General features: G+C 48.2%; 1 protein-coding gene, 1 non-coding gene and 1 pseudogene across 3 annotated transcripts in view; 1 reads left to right on the top strand and 2 right to left on the bottom strand.

The window, feature by feature from the left end:
• LDLR (low density lipoprotein receptor) overlaps positions 1 to 20,187 on the bottom strand; it is a 42,354-nt gene extending 22,167 nt beyond the window's left edge. For both annotated transcript variants that reach the window (XM_036314534.1, XM_036314535.1), the window contains exons 1-5: positions 20,027 to 20,187; positions 8,957 to 9,079; positions 7,816 to 7,938; positions 3,431 to 3,817; positions 331 to 453 (exon numbers count right to left, since the gene is read on the bottom strand). In XM_036314534.1, the coding sequence (XP_036170427.1) occupies positions 331 to 453; positions 3,431 to 3,817; positions 7,816 to 7,938; positions 8,957 to 9,079; positions 20,027 to 20,078 (808 nt within the window). In that variant the 5' untranslated portion in view covers positions 20,079 to 20,187. The remainder of the gene's footprint in view (positions 1 to 330; positions 454 to 3,430; positions 3,818 to 7,815; positions 7,939 to 8,956; positions 9,080 to 20,026) is intronic.
• On the bottom strand, positions 4,326 to 6,471 carry LOC118658817 (annotated as a pseudogene).
• On the top strand, positions 15,788 to 15,894 carry LOC118659405. Its single transcript, XR_004968537.1, has one exon. It is a non-coding gene; the product is annotated as a U6 spliceosomal RNA (small nuclear RNA).
• Positions 20,188 to 20,604: the final 417 nt, after the last annotated feature.

The raw sequence follows: 20,604 nt of genomic DNA, 5'->3' as shown, positions 1-20,604 counted from the left end.
GTCCAGTTTAAGAACCCATTGTGGCCCTCGAGTCAAAAAGTTTGCCCACCCCTGTTAGTGGAATTGCTGTATGTAAATTCAGGAAAGTCTTTTTACATAGAATTGTATTTCGCATATAACTCTGAGCTCGAAGATATGGGCTTTGTACACTCTGACCTCATTAAGTCTCACAGTGCTGAAGTAGGTGCTTTCACTATGCACATTTTTTTCAGGGAGGGGCCAAGTAACTTGCCGAAGGACTCACAGCTGCCCCTGCCCTGCTCTGGGATCCACCCTGCTTGTACCCCCGTATGCTGCCACAGTTTAGGGGTGTCAAGGCATGGAGCTCACCATTGATGCAGCCAAGCTCATCACTCATATCCTTACAGTCATGCTCCCTGTCACACTGCTGGCTGCCATGGATGCAGGTCCCGTCAAAGCACTGGAACTCGTCAGGCCGGCATGTGGCCACAGCTAGGAAAGACAGAGCACGTGTTGGTTTTTCTCAGGGAGGGGCGGAGACGCAAGACTCCCCTCACTGAAGAAGCAGTTTTCCGACAGCCTCACAGGAGTCGGCTGCCCTGGGCCTTGGGGACAGCATGTAAATGGAAAAACACACCCAGCCTCCTCCACTGTAGGAGACAGTGGCTACCCATTTTATCTGCTTCTTTGAGCAGGAAAAAAAGAGAAGAAGTGGCCTTCCTTCCCAACATGGGGGAAAATTCCCCAGGTGCATCTACTTTTGTATTCTCAAATGTAACCAATGTAGATTTTAGACCAGTGGTTCTCAGCCTTCCTAATGCCGCGACCCTTTAATACAGTTCCTCAATTTGTGGTGACCCCCAATTTCATTGTTACAAATTGAACATAATTAAAGCATAGTGATTAATCACAAAAACAGTATGTAATTATATATGTGTTTTCCAATGGCCTTAGGCAACCCCTGTGAAAGGGTCGTTCGACCCCCAAAGGGGTCGTGACCCACAGGTTGAGAACCGCTGTTTTAGACGATTTCTTTTCTTTTATGGCAAAAAGTACTTTTTTCCTTCATGAAGAAGTATCATGAAAAATTATTACTAAAGTAATAAAGCCAAGTTTGGAAAATTGGAAAGGGGAGGAAAGCACCCGGAACCCAAATATCCCACCACAGCCATCAAGGTTTTCCTAGACTTCTCTCTAGTTTTACTTCACATGCTTTTTATTTTTTATTTTTTTTTATTGATTTTTTACAGAGAGGAAGGGATAGGGATAAAGAGCTAGAAACATCGATGAGAGAGAAACATCCATCAGCTGCCTCCTGCACACCCCCCACTGGGGACGTGCCCGCAACCAAGGTACACGACCCTGACCGGAATCGAACCTGGGACCCTTCAATCCGCAGGCCGACGCTCCATCCACTGAGCCAAACTGGTTAGGGCTTCACATGCTTTTTTAGATCACATAATCCATTAAAAAACTATACACCTGCCCGGCCAGTGTGGCTCAGTGGTTGAGCATTGACCTGTGAACCAGGAGGTCACAGTTTGATTCCCGTCAGGGCACATGACTGAGTTGATGGCTCAATCACCAGTAGGGGGCCTACAGGAGGCAACCAATCAGTGATTCTATCTCATCATTGATGTTTCTATCTCTCTCTCCCTCCCCCTTCCTCTCCCTGAAATCAATGAAAACAGGGTTGTTGTTTTTAAAAAAGAAAGAAAGGGAGGAAGGAAGGGAGGGAGGGAGGGAGGGAGGGAGAGAGGGAGAGAGAGAGAGAGAGAGAGAGAGAGAGAGATATAGAAGAAAGAAAGAAAGAAAGAAAGAAAGAAAAAAAGAAATAAAGAAAGAAAGAAAGAAAGAAAGAAAGAAAGAAAGGGTAAGAAAATAGCCCTGGCTGGTTTGGCTCAGTGAATAGAGCAACAGCCTGCGTACTGGGGTGTCCCGGGTTTGATTCCGGTCAAGGGCACATGCCTGGGTTGCGGGCTTAATCCCCAGTGCGGGGCGTGCGGGAAGCAGCCAATCAATGATTCTCTCTCCTCATGGATGTTTCTATCTCTCTCTCTCCCTCTCCCTTCCTCTCTGAAATCAATAAAAAATATTTTTAAAAAAAGAAAAGAAAACTATAAATCCAAGGAGCCATTCTCAGCAGAAAAAACAATGATATGGTCCCAATCTAGACAGAGACAGGCCAAGTAAGTCATGACAAACCAGATCAATACCACCGAGTATAATGCAGTTGTTCAAATGACTGAGACCACAACTATATGAAATATCGATGACATGACACCATGTGATAAGAGACATTACGATTAAAACTCAGAGGATGTACATGGCGACTGGAATAGGGTACTGCCAACCATGGTCCAGACCTTGACCTCACACAGGACTTGCTTTGTGCTAAGTCGTTAAGCTATTGGTTCTTCTATGCACTTTCCTTTGGGCTGTATTTCACAATAAAAATGTCTACAATTTATAATTTTGATTTCAGGATGTGAGTGAGAAGAGATAATAAATCTGTGAGCAGAATGGAACCCCTTCCACCTTTAAAATAATATGTCCAAATTTTTGGCACTCTGTATGTTCAAGTGGACACTTGCTCTGCTGTGATATGTAAAAAGGGGAATGATCCTATTTTGAACCCATATGTATATCTTCGCATCAAAGAAAAAAACCAACAAAAGGTAACTTTAGCAAAGCCTAAACTCTGATGACAGTTAAAATGATAGGAGGATGGGGTTTTTCGTTTTCTCAAGTATGTGTTTTCTCAGAAAATTATTCGGCCTTTCTGTGCCTCGGTTTCCCCATCTGTAAAGTGATGGGGATTAAATGAGCTTGTGTTAAGTCTTAGAACAGACCACATACAACATCATGCATTGCTTTTAAAACGTGACTTTCAAAGGTCCAATTACATCTTACTGGCGAGTACAACTCGATGGAAACTGACACAGAAAAAGGGAAAGACCTCCTGGATTCACAGGGACTCCACATGCCAGCCTCGAAATAGCGGCCTGGGGGTTCCAGGAGCACCGACTGACACAGGGCCAGAGCCCCGGTCTGCACTGTCTCCAGCAAGGAATTCTGTTCTCCGGCCGCACCATGCACGTTGGCTAGAGGCTACTGCACTGGGCAGTGCGGACACAGGGCACCTCCACCGGACACAGGGCGCCTCCACCGTCACAGACCGTGCTCCTGGGCGGCGGTGGACTCTGACCCCGGCCGCCAAGGCCAACGCATTGCCCCATCCCGCCCGGGAGGGCGCCACGGCGCAGTGAGGGGGCGTCCTTGGCCGAGGGTCACTCGGCTCCACGCCCCCAGCCGGGCCTGGAGCCCAGGATTCTTTCTGAACCAAAACAATCCTGCCGCTGTGGCTTCCTCCCCTCTCAGAAAAAAAGATGCATGAAATAGGCAAGTGATCTGAGGTCGTTAACCCCTGGAAAGCACCGGGACGGGGGCGGGGGCGGGGGCGCCTCACCGCAGCTCTCCTCGTCGGACTTGTCCTTGCAGTCAGCGCTGCCGTCGCAGCGCCAGCTCCGGTGGATGCACTCGCCGCTGCGGCTGCAGTGGAACTCGCTGGCCAAGCAGGGCTCGTCCCCGCGCTTGGCCGACGTGTTGCGGCCGCCGCAGTTCTGCGGCCACTCGTCGGAGCCGTCGTCGCAGTCGGAGTCGCCGTCGCAGGCCCACAGCTCGGGGATGCAGGAGGAGCTGTTGCACTGGAAGCTGGCGGGGCCGCAGGTGGGCGGCGGGCAGGATTCCTCGTCCGAGCCGTCCAGGCAGTCCCGGTCCGCGTCGCACACGAACTCTGGGGCGATGCACTTGCCGTCACGGCAGCGGAACTCGTCTGGGGAACAGGTCTTGGGGGCTGTGGGGACGGAAGGGAGATGAAGACCGGGTCACCGGGAGCCCCTGCCTCCCTACACCAGCCCATTCCCCAGATAGGGACACTGAGAGAAGAAGCCAGACCCCAGTTACTGGTCCCTGGAGAGGCGGGAGAGAGCAGTCAGGGGTCCTAGGCTGGGAACCTCGGACTCTCCAGTTGGCAACCGCTGCTCCAAAGGTTTCCTTAAACCAGCGGTCGCCAACCTTTCGAACCTCACAGACCAACAGTGGTCCCGGTGGCCCCCCGCCCCCCATTCTGGGCCCCCTCCTGCCTCAGGGATTTATTACCAGGACTGGTGAGTACAGCTCTCAGGTTGGGCTGGCTCGCAAGAATGGCTGATTAAGGGTTTGCTATTATTAAATGAGACACACCCCCCTCCAAAAAAAAAGCGGTAAATATGTGAGTTGATAGAGATGTTAAGTAACCCTACTGTGGTAATCATTTCACGATATAATCATCTCTCGGGGTCCTAGTGGGATTGGTTCCAGAAACCCTACAGATACCAAAATCCAAGAATGCTCAATCAAGTCCCTTATATATCTGTATTTGCATAAAACCTACATTTGCATATAAACTGTATTTGTATATAGGCCCCAGCAGGTTATGCCTACACATCCCTTCATTTGCATAAATTCGGGATAGTTCTCGGCTTATGGCAAATTCAAGTTTTGCTTTCGGGAACATTCTGGAATTTCTCTTCTCCCCTTGCAATATTTTCAATCTGCAGTTGGTTGCGTCAATGGAGGTGAAACCTGTTAGTACAGAGGCCAGATATACGTGTGTATCAAATCATCATGTCTCAAGTCATACTCTTTAAACTTTCACGGATATTTTTTGTTGTTTTCATTGGTGAATATTTTTTATTAAACTCTCTCTATATAAGAGAAGCCTGGGAGTCCTGCTGGCATGGCTCAGTGGGTGAGTGTCCATTTCTAAACCAGGAGGCCAAGGTTGATTCCCGGGCAGGACACATGCCAGGGTTGCAGGCTCAATCCCTAGTAGGGGGGCGTGCGGGAGGCAGCCAATCAAAGATCCTCTCATCATTGATGTTTCTCTCTCCCTTTCCCTTCCTCCCCGAAGTAAATTATATATATAATATATCTATTTTAAAAAGCGAGAAGCCCGGGAAAGCTGTTTGTTGCTGCACTAAGATGGGCTGAACTGGCAGCTAAAGCTGCTCCAGCAGAGACTCATGGAAGCACACAGGTTTCAGTTCCCTTCTGCTCAAGACTGCCTCCCCAGCAGTCCCCCGGGTCCCCAGTTCTTGGTCCAGAATGAGTTTGTTCCTGCCACCCTCTCAGGTAGAAATCTGGGTCTCTGGGCCAATGCACTCTGAAATGTGGCCCCTGAGTGTCCTTGAGTCAGGTAATCCGCCTCCACTGAGTCTGAGGATCCATTAGCTGTGAAGTCACCTCAGCCTCAGCTCACATCCAGGTCTTTTCCTGCCACGCTTTATTAGGAAGATGCTACAGAATCTGTGTACAAGACACATCGGTGTGAGGAGAGGGGCCCTCCAGGATGTCTCCAAGGAGGCCCATGGCTGGGACAAGCTGTTCTCCTCCACTTGGTGCCTAGAGAAGGTCCCAGTGCAGGGTAGGAACTGGCCAAGCAAGACCCCTCCTAGCCTACTATTCAGTTCCTTCTTTTTAAAAAAAATTTCAGTTCCTTCTTGTCTTTGATGGCCACCTGGAATCACTCTTCCAGCAGAAAGAGCTTGCGGATGAGGCCTGGGTGGCACTGGCAAAGGTCTGCTGGGGGCTGTAGTCTGGTGTGGTCTGCACACGGAAGATGATTTTGTGCTCCAAGGGGTAGGAGACTTCGTAGCCAGCAAACAGCACCTGTGGGTTCTTCAACAGCTGTGATTTACTAATGTTTCCTAGTGTATGATCTTCATTGATGGTGAAAAAACAGGCATTGAATACCTTGGTGTCCTTGTTAATGATGATCTTCTCGCTTCCGAACAGCAAGAATGCTTGAAGGCTGGAGGGGTGTTCATCATCCTAGTGCCACAGCCACCTCCAAAGTCGCACCTGTGGCCACCACCACCTCCAGAGCTTACACTTACACAATGTTATATGTCAATTACATCTCAATGAAACCGGAAGGAAAATTAAAAGAGTGTCTGGGAAATAACACTTATCCATTTTATTTTAAAATGTTCCCCAAGAAGTCATTTCATTAGATGACTACTAATGAAGGTTATTTATTTGTATATACAGTTATGTATTTCTAAGGTAAATGCAAGTAAACCATTTTGTTGTTGATTTTTTTTTTAATCTCTTAAGGCCCTGGCTGGTGTGGCTCAGCTGGTTGGGCATTGTCCTGTGCATTGAAAGATTGCGGGTTCGATTCCAGTCAGCGCACATCCCCGGGTTTCAGGATCGATCCCCGGTTGGGGATGTGCAGGAGGCAGCCAAGCCATGCTTCTCTTTCACATTGATGTTTTTGTTTCTCTCTCTCTTTCTCTCTCTCTCTCTAAAAATCAATTTTAAAATATTTTTAAAAATCTCTTAAGGACTTTGATATTTTGTGAATTTGAAGAGTTAATGTGATCTTCCGTTATTCTGGTTTTGAAAAAAAATCTATACACGTGAAAAAGCAATAATAATTCGCCGAAACCGGTTTGGCTCAGTGGATAGAGCGTCGGCCTGTGGACTGAAAGGTCCCAGGTTCGATTCTGGTCAAGGGCATGTACCTGGGTTGCGGGCACATCCCCAGTAGGAGATGTGCAGGAGGCAGCTGATCGATGTTTCTCTCTCATCGATGTTTCTATCTCTCTCCCTTCCTCTCTGTAAAAAATCAATAAGATATATTTTTAAAAAATAATAATCCTATATAATAAAGAGCTAAGATGCAAATGGTCATCACACCCTCATGTCAGCACATCATCACTCCATAACAGGCTCAGACACTCAACACTGGGGAGAGAGGGATGGGGGCCAACCAGGCACAAATGAGCTTGCAAGAGAGGAATGGGTACCAGCCAGGCTGCAGCCCGGGAGAGGGACAAGCCACCCGCCCCGTGGTCCCCTGCAGCTGTGGCTGACTCAGAAGTCGGCCCGGGTACTGGGTGTCTGTGGCTGGCCAGAGGGAGGGAAGCCTGGGTCCCAGGTGCAGGGCGAGGCAGAGGCAGCTAGGGGCAATCAGGCCAGTAGGGGAACAGTTAGGGGCAATCAGGCCAGTAGGGGAAGAGTTAGGGGCGATCAGGCCAGTAGGGGAACAGTTAGGGACAATCAGGCCAGTAGGGGAACAGTTAGGGGCAATCAGGCCAGTAGGGGAACAGTTAGGGGCAATCAGGCCAGTAGGGGAACAGTTAGGGGCGATCAGGCAGGCAGGCAGGCAGGTGAGTGGTTAAGAGCCAGCGGTCCCAGATTTCAAGAAGCAGTTGGACATCCCCCGAGGGGTCCTGGATTGGAGAGGGTGCAGGCTGGGGTGGGGGGGGGCGCCCCCCTCCCCACCACCATGCACAAATTTCGTGCACTGGCCTCTAGTAATACATAAAATCAAAGAGCCAAGACAGACACCCAGCTCCAAAGTGAATTCCCCTCCAGGACTCTTGGCCTTGTTTCTTTGAAGAAATCCGTTTCTTTGGTGAAGCTTTCCTCCTCTTAGTGGTTAGTTGGATGAGTGACCTTGGTGGGTGAATACCTACTGTGTGCTTAGCCTCCTGGGGTGGCTGACGATGGTCATAGTGGCTCACTGACGGGAGCATATGCCAGGTGGCAAGGACAACCTCACCGAGTGTGCTGATAACCCTAAGAGGGGCGCCATCACTACTTGCTGCAATACCTTCTAGCGGAGGTGGGCTTCCATGGGAGGGAGGGGGCTTGGTATGCGCTCCCAGGGGTGGAGCTGAGTGAAGAGCAGCTGATCCACACCAGGCAGGGCTGCTTGGGGAACCAGCTCTGATAGCAGCCAGAAGCCCATCGGGCCACATGGACATTCTGGCATGTGGGCTGCCGGTGAGGGGCCACACTTACAACAGCCTTGCTCGTCCGAGCCATTCTCGCAGTCTATCTGGCCGTCACATCTCCAGAACTCGGGAATACAACGGTTGATGCGACCCCCACAGCTGAAGTCCTCCACCTTACAGGTGACAGACTCTGTGGGAGAAACAGGATTGAGTCTTAACTCAAAGGGAAGGCCAGTCTGCTTCCCCAGTCGCAGCTGTGCAAGGAAGAACCCTTTTTTTGCGTGTATTTTATTTTAAATTAAATCTTTATGGTCGAAAATATTACATGTCCCCATTTTCCCCCCATTGACTCCTTCTAGCCTGCCCCCACCTCCACCCCCACCCCCACCCCAGGCCTTCACCACCCTATTGTCTGTGTCCATGGGTTATGCATATATGCATACAAGTTCTTTGGTTAATCTTTTCCCACTCACCCACCCTCCCCCCTTCCCACTGAGATTCTCTACTCTGTTCCATGCTTCTATGTCTCTAGATTTATTTTAGAACCCAGAGCATTCCCTCTTAGATTCTATAGTCTGTTCCATGCTTCTATCTGGATCTATTTTAGAACCCAGAGTTTTCAGAAAAAAGGTGCCAATCCCACCTTTCAGGGTCAAAATTTAATGGAGTTTGTTAAAAATCAGACGCTAGGTTTTGGAATAAGGGGTGGTGGTTGCACAACATTGCAAATGCATTAATGCTAGTGAACTGGTCACTTTAAAATGGTTAATTTTGTATGTGTGAATTACCCCTCCTCAAAACAATTTTTTAAAAGAGCTGTTCAAGGGATGTTCTAGTAATATCTTTGCTCCCCACCTCCCAAGTCATGGTTGAACATATCAATCTAATGGCCGAAATCCACCTCATCTGTTCCCTGCTATCATCAAAAAGAGTTGGGGCCCCTGCTGGTGTGGCTCAGTGGTTGAGTGTTGATCTATGAACCAGGAGGTCATGATTTGATTCCCAGTTAGGGCATATGCCTGGGTTGCAGGCTCAATCCCCAGTGTGGGGCGTGCAGGAGGCAGCCAATGATTCTCTCTCATCATTGATGTTTCTATCTCTAGCTCCCCCTTCCTTTCTCTCTGAAATCAATTATATGTGTGTGTGTGTGTGTGTGTGTGTGTGTGTTTTAAGTGTTGGGATGGGTGTAATACCCAAAGGGGACTCACTACACGTCTCCTGGGATTCATCAGACTGGTCCTGGCACTCAGCTCTCCCATCACAAACCCACTTGTAGGCGATGCATTTCCCATCTTGGCACTGGAACTCGTTTCTCTCACAATTGCCTTCCACTAAGAGAGAAAAGGGGAAGAAAGATTCAATGCCAGGATCAGAAACTGACCACACCACCTATGTCTGTTTCCTGCCAACTAAAGAACAAAACCAGAAATAGAACCCTATTGTAACAGTCTGGTTCCCAGGAAATGAAACACGTATAAGTTAAATTTCATGAACCAAAAGTATAGCGGAGGATGCCAAAAAACACATCCAAAAGTAAGACTTGTCAACAAAGCGTAAGACTTTGACATAATGGTTTGTTGAGTCCAAAGTACAAATTCATTGGGATCTGGGGACAAAATATTAGAACTTTCACGCACATTTATAAAGAAAATTATTTAGCATATTATAAGCCTGTATTGGAAACAGTAATGATGAAAATTGACAGTGCAAAATCATTGAAACTTGAGTTTTCTCCAGTAGGTAGAGTGGAAATAGAAAGAAAAATTATGATAAATTATTTGTGGAGGCCAGAGAGCAGAAACCCAGCAACAAAGGTAATCAAATGTCTCAACATCAGAGCAAAAGAAATGGAACAGAAACAGTAGCCTTAGGTGTAATAAGAGAAAATTTTCCTAGAAAAAGACTTGGGCCCTGGCCAGGTAGCTCAGTTGGTTCGAACAGTGTCCTGATATGCCAAGGTTGCAGGTTTGATCCCAGGTTAGGACACATACAAGAAGTAACCAATGAATGCATAAATAAGTGGAATAGGGAGTCAGTCTCTCTCTCTTTCAAAATCAATTTTTTTAAAAAGACTCAAATTTTTAGATAAAAATGAAGACGAGGTAAGTGTCTGGGAAATTTCCTAAAATACATGATTTTTGCACCTTGGAAAAGAGATCAAAATTATATTGATTGTGCCCTGGCCAGCATTGCTAAGTGGTTAGAGCATCGGCCTGTACCCCCAAGGGTCTCAGGTTCAATTTCCTCTCAAGGGCATGTACCTGGATTGCAGCTTTGATCCTGGCCCCAGTAGGGGTGCGTTTGGGAAGCAACCAATCAATGTTCCTCTCTCCCTCGCTCTCTCTCTCTCTCGTTCTCTCTCTCCCTCCCCCTCCTTCCTTTCCACACACTCTAAAAATCAATGGAAAAAATATCCTCGGGTGAGGATTAACAAAAAAATATATTGACTGCATTTCCTTTTGAATACTATACTTTAAATTAGAATGCACTGCTAGGTATATGGTAAACTGGAATCAAAGCCAATTTTTTTTTGGTTGGCAATTACCTGATAATAATAATCTTTTAAGCTCAAAGTATAAACTTTGATTTCCTATGTAAGCTAAAACAATGAGGCCAATAAAAATTCTGACCTGGCTTATGTTAGCATGCTTTATATTGAATAAATAAGGAAGTAAGAGAAAAACAATAAAAGCAGCTAGAAGGACTTTCCTCGTGAGTCAGATGTTCTCTGTAGGCAAATAGTACATAAACATGAGTTTTGATTGATGGCTCTATTACTTAAATGTTCTACTATCCTTGTAAGAAGACTTTTCCTTTTATCAATTGATTTTGAGCATTAGCTATAACCAAAAAAATCGTTTAATGGTTTGTGCGAAATGTAGTCATTAGCTCATTTTGCACGAAGGTAATTTATACTGGTACATGCATCAAAGTTGAAGCAGACTTCACATCTACAGAAGGTTATTCCATTCTTGGGAGAAACCTCAGACAAAAAGAAATGGAGAGAGTAAATACTTGAATGATGCTGCCTGGCCCTCAGAGCAGCCTTTCCTTCTTCATCCTGGGCGGTGAAGAGGAAGGATCAGGACCTGGGCCCTGGCCAGGCAGCTCAGTTGCTAAGGCATCATCCCATGTCACCACCTGGATTCCCAGTCAGGGCACATGCCCAGTAGGGGGCGTGCAGAAGGCAGCCTATGATATTTCTCTCTCCCTCTCCCTACCTTTCTAAAAAAAATCAATGCTCCCCTTCCCCCCCTAATTTAAGGGACAAATAGCTGATAAACGTATTGACACACGTGACTTGCTGAACATTACTTGTGTCTGACTTATTTTGTTCAAGGGTATGTACTCTGCATTTATGTGAAGTTCTAGCTAGTTCAGGCAAAACTAATCTAAATTAGAATTCAGATTAGCCGTTGCCTCTGGTGTGTGGGGGCAGTAATTAAATTAGAGAAAGGGGCAGAAGAAAACTCTTTGAAAGGCTAGAAATAGTCTATATCCAAATGGGAGGTGATTACATAGAAACAGGTGTTTATAAAAGCTCACTGGCCTGGCCAGCATGGCTCAGTGGTTGAGCATCGACCTATGATACAGGGAGGTCACAGTTCGATTCCCAGTTAGGGTATATACCCAGTTGCTGGCTCAAGCCCCAGAGTAGGGAGTGTGCAAGAGGCAGCTGATCAATGATTGATTCTTTCTCATCATTGATGTTTCTATCTCTCTCTCCCTCTCCTTTCCTCTCTGAAATCAATAAAAATATATTTAAAACACACACACACACACACACACACACACACACACACACACACACACACAGGATCCTGTACAGCGTGGCTCAATTGGTTGAGTGTCCTGTCCTCCTGTGCACTGAAAGATTGAAGGTTTGATGTGTACAAGAGGCAATTGATCAATGTTTCTCTCTCACATCGATGTTTCTCTTTCTCTCCCTCTCCCTTCCCCTCTCTCTCTAAAAATTCAATTAGCCTGGCTGGTTTGGCTCAGTGCTTGAGCATGGACTCAGAAACCAAGAGGTTGCCGGATTGATTCCCAGTCAGGGTTGCAGGCTTGATCTCCAGTTGGGACATGCAGGAGGCAGCCAATCAATGCTTCCATCTCTCTTTCCCTCTCCCTTCTTCTATCTCTAAGGTCGATAAAAGTATATTAAAAATAATAATAAAAATTCAATTTAAAAAAACCTCACTGAACTTTTGCTCACTTCTTATCTATCCATTTTATAGTATATTGTATCTAAATTAAAAAAAAAAAAAAAACCACTCTGGGTCTTCACAGTTCAATTCCAATGCTCTTACCAAGAATTAGGAAACCAGTCAGATGAGATTAGGAGAGATATGAGGAAGCCCCAGAGGAAGACAGAGGTGATAACGAGAGAGAAACAAGGACTGTTTCCAAGAACCAACAGAACTTGGTAAGTGCTAATTACAAGGCCCAGGCGACCAGGACAAGAGCAGAAGAGAGGGGGTGAAGAGGGAAGGCAGTGAGTTGAGCTTTGGAATCTGCCGTCAGTACTGATAGTTGTATTGCCCAACCACTGATCAGAACAGGATGTCTCCTTTGGAGATGCCTCTACAATACACCCCAATGACAAACAGCTGAATCATAATCGTAATCATGCCGAAAGCAGGAAATGACACTTCTTGCTGCTGTGGCACACACAGGGTGGGCAAAAAGCAATGGAGATTTGAGGAATCTTTGAAAAAAACTGTAGAGGAAGTTCAGGCAAGGGGCACTGGTGATGAGGACCTTGGAGGAGGAGCTTCTGTCACCATCCCCCTCCTCCCATTGCTAGCCAAGCTTTGGTTATCATTGTAGACATAAGAACATCCAAAGCTGTAGGGAATTTTTTTAAAATCCTCACCGGAGGATATGTTATTGTTTTTTAATTGATTTTAGAGTGAGAGGAAGGTGGGAGGGGTGGGGAGACAGAGGTGAGAGAGAAGCATGAGTGAGTTGCCTCCCTTGCTCGCTCTGACTGGGAATTGAACCCGAAACCTTTTGGTGCACAGGACTCTGCTCCAACCACTGAGCCACCAGCCAGGGAAACAAGACCTCAGATGCTGGGCAGAACTGACAGTGTTGCCGTTTCTTTTATGCATTTGAGAGTCAGGCCCAAACGGCAGTAAAATTACATGGAAGTGGGAGAAAGCAAGGTAAGGACTGGATTACAGGACAGTTAACGAGATTATGTGCGCTCTCTCTCTTGCCCTAGCTGGTTTTGCTCAGTGGATAGGGCGTCAGCCTGCGAACTGAAAAGTTCCAGGTTTGGTTCCGGTCAAGGGCACATGCCCAGGTTGTGGGCTCAATCCCCAGTGGGGGACTTGCAGGAGGCAGCTGATCAATGATTTTCTCTCATCGTGGATGTTTCTATCTCTCTCTCCCTCTTCCTTCCTCTCTGAAATATATATATAAATAAAGATTATGTGCTCTCTTGAGGGTGGTTATGCTTTTTTCAAGTGTCTTAATCTAGATGAGTGATGGCGAACCTTTTGAGCTTGGCGTGTCAGCATTTTGAAGAACCCTAACATAACTCTGGTGCTGTGTCACATATAGAAATTTTTTGATATTTGCAACCATAGTAAAACAAAGATTTATATTTTTGATATTTATTTTATATATTTAAATGCCATTTAACAAAGAAAAATCAACCAAAAAAAATGAGTTCGCGTGTCACCTCTGACACGCGTGTCACCTCTGACACGCGTGTCATAGGTTCGCCATCACTGACTAGAATCAGGGGTGGGCAAACTTTTTGACTCGAGGGCCACAATGGGTTCTTAAACTGGACCGGAGGGCCGGAACAAAAGCATGGATGGAGTGTTTGTGTGAACTAATATAAATTCAAAGTAAACATCATTACATAAAAGGGTACGGTCTTTTTTTTTTTTTTAGTTTTATTCATTTCAAACAGGCCGGATCTGGCCCTCGGGCTGTAGTTTGCCCACGGCTGGACTAGATGCACAGAAACAACGGACAGAGCTTGCTTAAGGCAAATACAAGCCTTTTCGAAGTTATATGCCTGAGGTGTGACTTCCCACCATGACCTGCCAAGCTAGGAATTTATGATCAGAACATCCCGTGAGATTACTTTCTGTAGAACCATTTTTCGTCCACACCACTAATGCTCTCACCACCCGACCTTTGCACAAGGACCTATTTTACAAACTAAAGGAGCCACTGGAAATAATAGTAATATCTTAAGGCCCTTTAAAGAGGGAGAAAGAGCCCTGACTGGTTTGGCTCAGCGGATAGAGCTTCGGCCTGCGGACTGAAGGGTCCCAGGTTCGATTCTGGTCAAGGGCATGTACCTTGGTTGCGGGCACATGCCCAGTGGGGGGTGTGCAGGAGGCAGCTGATCAATGTTTCTCTCTCATTGATGTTTCTAACTCTCTATCCCTCTCCCTTTCTCTCTGTAAAAAATCAATATATTTAAAAAATTTAAAAAATAAATAAATAAATAAATAAAGAGGGATAAAGATAAGAACAATAAATTCTGCCCCGCCTGGATGGCTCAGTGGTTGAGCATTGACCTATGAACCAGGAGGTCACAGTTCAATTCCCTATCAGAGTATACCAGGTATACCCGGTTGTGGGCTCAAGCCCCAGTAGGGGGCGTGCAGGAGGCAGCCAACCAATGATTCTCTCTCATCCTTGATGTTTCAATCTCTCCCTCTCCCTTCCTCTCTGAAATCAATAAAAATATATTTAAAAAACAACATTAAACTCCTTTCCTGGACATCAAGCCTTCACCTGGTAATAGTTCTCTAAATATCTGTCAGCCACAGGTGGCTGAAGACCTCACCAACAGCAAGACCCCACCACTACCTATTTCTATCAGACCAGGTCATCCAACAGCTGGCCATCAGCTCCAGACAATGTTTGAAAAGGGGATGGATTTTGTTGTTATAGGTACAGTCAGACAGCAGTTGGCTGAGAAACGGCAACCAGAAACAGGGAGCACTGCCCTGGCCTGATAACTCAGTTGGTTACAGCATTGTCCAGATAATCCAAGGTTGTGAGTTCGATCCCTGATCAGGGTACATACAAGCATCAACCAATGAATGCATAAATAAGTGGAACAGCCCTAACTGGTTTGGCTCAGTGGATGGAGCGTCGGCCTGCGGACTGAAGGGTCCCGGGTTCGATTCCGGTCGAGGGCGTGTGCCTTGGTTGCGGGCACATCCCCAGTGGGGAGTGTGCAGGAGGCAGCTGATCGATGTTTCTCTCTCATTGATGTTTCTGACTCTCTATCCCTCTCCCTTCCTCTCTGTAAGAAATCAATAAAATATATTTAAAAAAAAAAAATAAGTGGAACAACACAATCAGTTTTTCTCTCTTTCTAAAAAAATAAATCAATGTTTAAAAAAATTTTAAAAACAACACCTCAGGCAGCAGCAGGTAACAACACATCAGACGGGTGTCCCCGTGGTAGACAGGACTGGCTCTGTTCTAAACACTACAGCCCAAAGGAACTGCACATCTTTGTTTCCTCCCCATTGCAGAAGCGAGGTTTGGATTGCCTATGTCAGTTTCATTTACATTTCAGCAAAAGCAAAAGGGAGCACACACTTTTAGATCTCCTGCTGGGGATGCCTAAAATTACTGAAGCACTGCACCCCACCCAACCCCCCAGATCTCTAACCTCTAGCCCTTAAATTGCTCCGGTTATGAGGGACAAATCAGGAACCAAGTGATCGAAACAGAAAAGGAGAATACACATTTCTGCTTTTTCTCCAACACACAAATGAGGTAGTAAATGCTTTCGATGTTTGCTGTCCCACGCTGCTTGTGGACGAAGGAGCCACACACTAAACCTGACGAAATTAAAGCTTGGGAGGCCCGCATGCAGGCCTTACAAACTCAGAGGCTGAGCGTAACCGCATGGGATGATCTGACACAGAAAATTCCTAACTAAAAGCGAGTCATGGCCTGTAGCTTCCTCGACAAAGGTCAATATCTACCTTAATTGAGACCGTCTGCTGTCTTTTTGCATCTAAGATAACATACCTTTGAAAAGTCATAGTGTGCTCACTTTGGCAGCATAGATACTAAAATTGGACCAAGACAGAGACGATTAGCGTGGCCCCTGCTCAAGGATGACACGTAAATGCATTGTGTTCCATATTTTTTTTTTGTTTGAGAAGAAAAAAAAAAGTAAGAGAAATCTTCTTTTCCAGACCTCTCAGGGCACAACCTCTGCACCAGGGCAGACCACAGAACCCCTCATTTTCACCTTGCTCTAGGAATACTATGTCTATGTTTTGTAAACGTTAATTGTTAACTATCCTGTGTCCACCAATGTGAAAGAAGTATCTCTCCGGTTTCCTCTTTATCCAATCTCAGAGATTTCCCGCTTTGCTTTCTCCCGCCCTTTTCCTACTTTGATTCTAATGTATCAAATAAACTACAAAACTGCCATTTTCCGGAGCATTTTCTCAGTCCGTTGAGATTTTGTTTCCTGGCAACTGTCATCATTTTGGCCCAAATAAACTCCTAAAAAATTCTTTGCAGGTTCTTACATCGACATACTGAAGGTAGTTGTGGTAAGGGAAATAAAAACTATAGATAGGGTCATTTCCTGGAAAGAAGAGATGCCTGGAGCTAGCAGACGCAGCTGAAAATGAATGAGAAATCCATTTACCAGTGCGCTCTTCCGAACTCGGACGCCAGGGTAGTTTCCCCAGGAGTGATCTCAATGGTAGACTTTGTTGCCAGGCAACTTTGGGGAGCAGTAGCCTGTCCCTGTCAATACTCACTGCAGTTACTCCCACAGCAACGAACGGTCCCTTGCTTGACAGCTGGGCAAAGTGTGGATGTTATTTTGTTAAATATATTTTTATTAATTTCAGAGAGGAAGGAAGAGGGAGAGAGAGAGAGAAACATCAATGATGAGAGAATCATTGATCGGCCGCCTCCTGAAAACCCCGCCCTCCCACCCCCAACCGGGGATCAAGCCCGCAACCTGGGCATGTGCCCTTGACCAGAATCGAACCTGGGACCCTTCAGTCCGCAGGCTGACGCTCTATCCACTGAGCCAAACCGGCTAGGCAGTGTGAAGTACTCAACTTAATGTACTCAACATGGAATGCTAAGGGACCATCGAAGCACCCAGCAACAAAGGCATCTCGAATTGAATATTATCAGGGGAGGAACCCCACAGAAAAGAGCAGGACTAGCCTGGAAAGACAGGATGAGGTACATAATTCCCCTTTCAGGTTTCCAGCCTCAAAAAAAGCTCTCCCTATCTTTTCCCAGTATGGCTGTGGAAGAATTTGCTAAGGCAGACACAACTCTTAACAGGATGCTCTATGTTCTCTGAGTTTGGGTGTGCCCTTGGCATATTTGATACTCTGCACACAACTATTATATAGATGCAGATGTGAACAAAAAACCATCTCCATCTTTGTGTCCTTTCATGTTGTGACCTTTGCTTAAACTCACTGTCCTTAGTAAGTACATCAAAACCTTCTAGTTTACCCTAGCTGGTTTGGCTCAATGGGTAGAGTGTCAGTCTGCGGGCTGAAGGGTCCTGGGTTCGATTCTGATCAAGGGCACATGTCCAGGTTGCAGACTCAATCCCCAGTAGGGGGTGTGCAGGAGGCAGCCGATCAATGATTCTTTCATCATTGATGTTTCTATCTCTCTCTCCCTGTCCCTGCCTCTCTGAAATCAATAAAAACATTTAAAACAAAACAAAAAACCCTTCTAGTTAATGAGTATCTGTGTTCCTTAAAATACTTTTGTTAATAATGACCAGATGACAACAGAAATGAATACCAAACTAGTGATAGTATGGACCACCAGGATATATGGCCCCTAGCACTACTGTATTCTTTGTTCCTTGGTCTTGTCAATCCTTAGTACCTGCGTTATAATATTTAAAAATGTGCGGTAAGCCCTAACTGGTTTGGCTCAGTGGATAGAGCGTCAGCCTGCGGACTGAAGGGTCCCAGGTTCGATTCCAATCAAGGGCATGTACCTTGGTTGCGGGCACATCCCCAGTAGGAGGTGTGCAGGAGGCAGCTGATCGATGTTTCTCTCTCATCGATGTTTCTAACTCTCTATCCCTCTCCTTCTTCTCTGTAAAATATTAATAAAATATATTTTTAAAAAATGTGCAGTAACAGGAGTCTTTAGCGGAGAATAATTTTAGTGGAAAACTGCTGGGTTGTCCCTTCCACTCTGGCCCAATCTTCCCTCAAGGAAATAGATTCTGTGATATTCTATGGAAGTGCCTGTTTCGTGTGTCGGTCTTAAGATACCTTCTCCTTACAGTAGCCATTACATCTTTGCTCCATCATCAGACAACTATTGAGGGACATTGATCTGGCTAAGGGAAGCCTGCAGCTCAGATTCCAAAGGAAATGAACAAGACACCCCCCACCCCACCCCCAACCCGAGATGCTTTGAAGACAGACAGCCCAGGAGCCACCGGGGCTGCTGCAGCATCGGGTTTGCACCAGGAGAGAGAAGTAGCTGCCAGCTGCCAGGGTTTGGGGAGATCGGACTCAGAGGCGCCTTCAGAACAGGAGACCCATCCGCTCCCAGCCACCCAGCGGGAGAGAAAACTAAACTGCACGTCCTGCCCCAGCCTCACTGCCATGACCTCCCCGGGAAGGAGGGGATCAGTGTGTGAACCGCAGGTGAGTCGGGTGTCTCGACCACACCTGGCCCCTGCACTTCACACCTGCGGGCTGAATTATTAAACTGTCCTCTGCTCTGAGGCTGCACCTCCCCTCCTGGCTCCCCTCCCAGCACAAACCCATAGGTCAAGAGTTCAAAGCTCTCCAGTCAAAGCCACCCCCCTCCCCATTAAAAAAAAAAAAAAAAGCTTCCTGCAATCCTGTGAATCAGGAAACCCCAATCCGTTTACGGCTCTGGCAGCTCATTTAAAGCCACTCAGGACTGTGCACCTACCAGCCTCTTGTCCAAATCTAAATCTGAAACCCCCTGAAGCAGTGGTTCTCAACCTTCCTGATGCCGCGACCCTTTAATGCAGTTCCTCATGTTGTGGTGACCACCAGCCATAAAATTATTTTCGTTGCTACTTCATAACTGTAATGTTGCTACTGTTATGAATCGTCATGTAAATATCTGATATGCAGGATGTATTTGGGCGACCCCTATGAAAGGGTCCTTGGACCCCAAAGGGGTCGCGACCCACGGGTTGAGAACCGCTGCAAAGTGAACCATCGTCAGAGAGGCAGTCAACTGAACCCGCTTGGGAGCCTCCGCACAAACAAGGCGATTCGGAGGGGTCCGTCGGTGTCGCACCTTCCCGGCCCGGCCCGGCCCCCACCGGCCCATTTCAGAGGCGAGGCTTCGGCCTCGGGAGGAGCCGAGCCCCGCAGGCGCCCGGAGACACTGCGACAGGTCCCGGGCGGGCGAGGCGAGGGCGGCCTCGAAGACACAGTGCGAGTGGAGGCCGGGGCACGGAGCGCGGAGGAAGCCGCGGAATTCGCCGAGGGGACCACGGCGCTCAGCGGGCGCCTCGTGCTCGCGCGCGGAGGAGACTGCAGGGCCCGGGGAGGGTCGTCTCCTTTGTGATGGGCGCCCGGGACCGAGGCGAGCGAGCAGATCTCCTGCGGCCGCCTCATGCCGCACCAGGCACGGCGCGAACCCTCAGCCAGCCCCGCCCCGCGCGTGCGCAAGCCCCGCCCCGCTCCGCGCGCGCCTCCGCAGATGCCGCCTCCCATTGGTCAGAGGGAGAGACTCTAGGCTCGCCTGTTTGAATTGCGCCCAATGGGGGCTCGGGGGCGGGCCGGGGGCGGGGTGGGAGGCGTTGGCCGGGGGCAGAAGCGCGCGCGCCGCGGCCGGGTAGGATGCCCTCGGCTCGGCTCGGCTCCCAGGTGCGCGGAGCCCGCGGGCAGCACAAAGCCGGCTTGGAGCCTCGGTTACTCCTGCCCGCGGTGGGGCGCGGGGAAGCCGAACTTCGGGTCACCCTTGCCCCTACAGTAACTCCGGGACGGGGTCCCCCTCCCCAGCGCTGGGGATCCGGCTCCCGGTCTGAGGGAGACCAGGGGAATCCCCATTCGAGCGGACTTGCGGAGAAAGCCGCATCCCGTTTCCTCTGGCTCCCCAGACCCTCGCGCCCCTCAGCGTTCTCTCCAGCTGTTGGGGAGGACTTTGTGCCATTGTCCCACGTCTCCCGAGGATGCAGTGATTTTTTTTTCGCTGCCCCGCCCCCCAAAAAATTACCAAGGGGGCTCCGGGAATTCGGGGGGCTCCCCACACCCCGAGCGGGCGCCCGGAGCCAACCTCACCTGCAGGCATCTCCGCGGCGAGGAGCAGGACGGGCAGCCAGCACAGCCTCATGCTCTCCGCGGCGCCCGGCCCCGGCTGCCGGCCCCTGTTGGCAGTGTCCGCGCGGCAACCTCGGGCTTCGCACAGCCCGGCGGCGACTGCACCCGGGGCCCAGTCATTTGCAGCATTTCAATGCGAGGTCCCTCCGAGGGGGAGGAGTCTGCATGGGGTGATTTTCAAATATCTGCACCTCGCGGCGAGAGGAGGAGTTTGGGCCGCGGATGGGACACAGCCCCTTAACCCCTTTAGCCCTGCGGGCTCCGGGCCGGACCCGGCTGTGTGGGCTGTGGGTGACGAGCGGGCTCTCCCCAAACTGGAAACGCGTCTCCTGTCGGATCTCCTGTCCATTCCCGAGATGAACGGTCTGCCCTCCCAACAAGGGCTCATGGGCTGGCGACAGTCTCCCCTCTGCCTCAGACGGAAACACTGGACCTGGGAAAGTTTCCCCCCTCCTTTCTCTCCGCACCTTTTCCTTTCTAGGAGTCGAATGTAGATTTTAGCCGAGTTTTAGTTCTCTATAGTTTTTAGAACGGTTATT

The sequence above is a fragment of the Myotis myotis genome, unplaced genomic scaffold (genome assembly GCF_014108235.1).
Source record: "Myotis myotis isolate mMyoMyo1 unplaced genomic scaffold, mMyoMyo1.p scaffold_m19_p_6, whole genome shotgun sequence".
Lineage (NCBI taxonomy): Eukaryota > Metazoa > Chordata > Mammalia > Chiroptera > Vespertilionidae > Myotis > Myotis myotis.
Note: the sequence above shows the minus strand (reverse complement) of the source record. Positions and strands in the feature narration are given on the sequence as shown.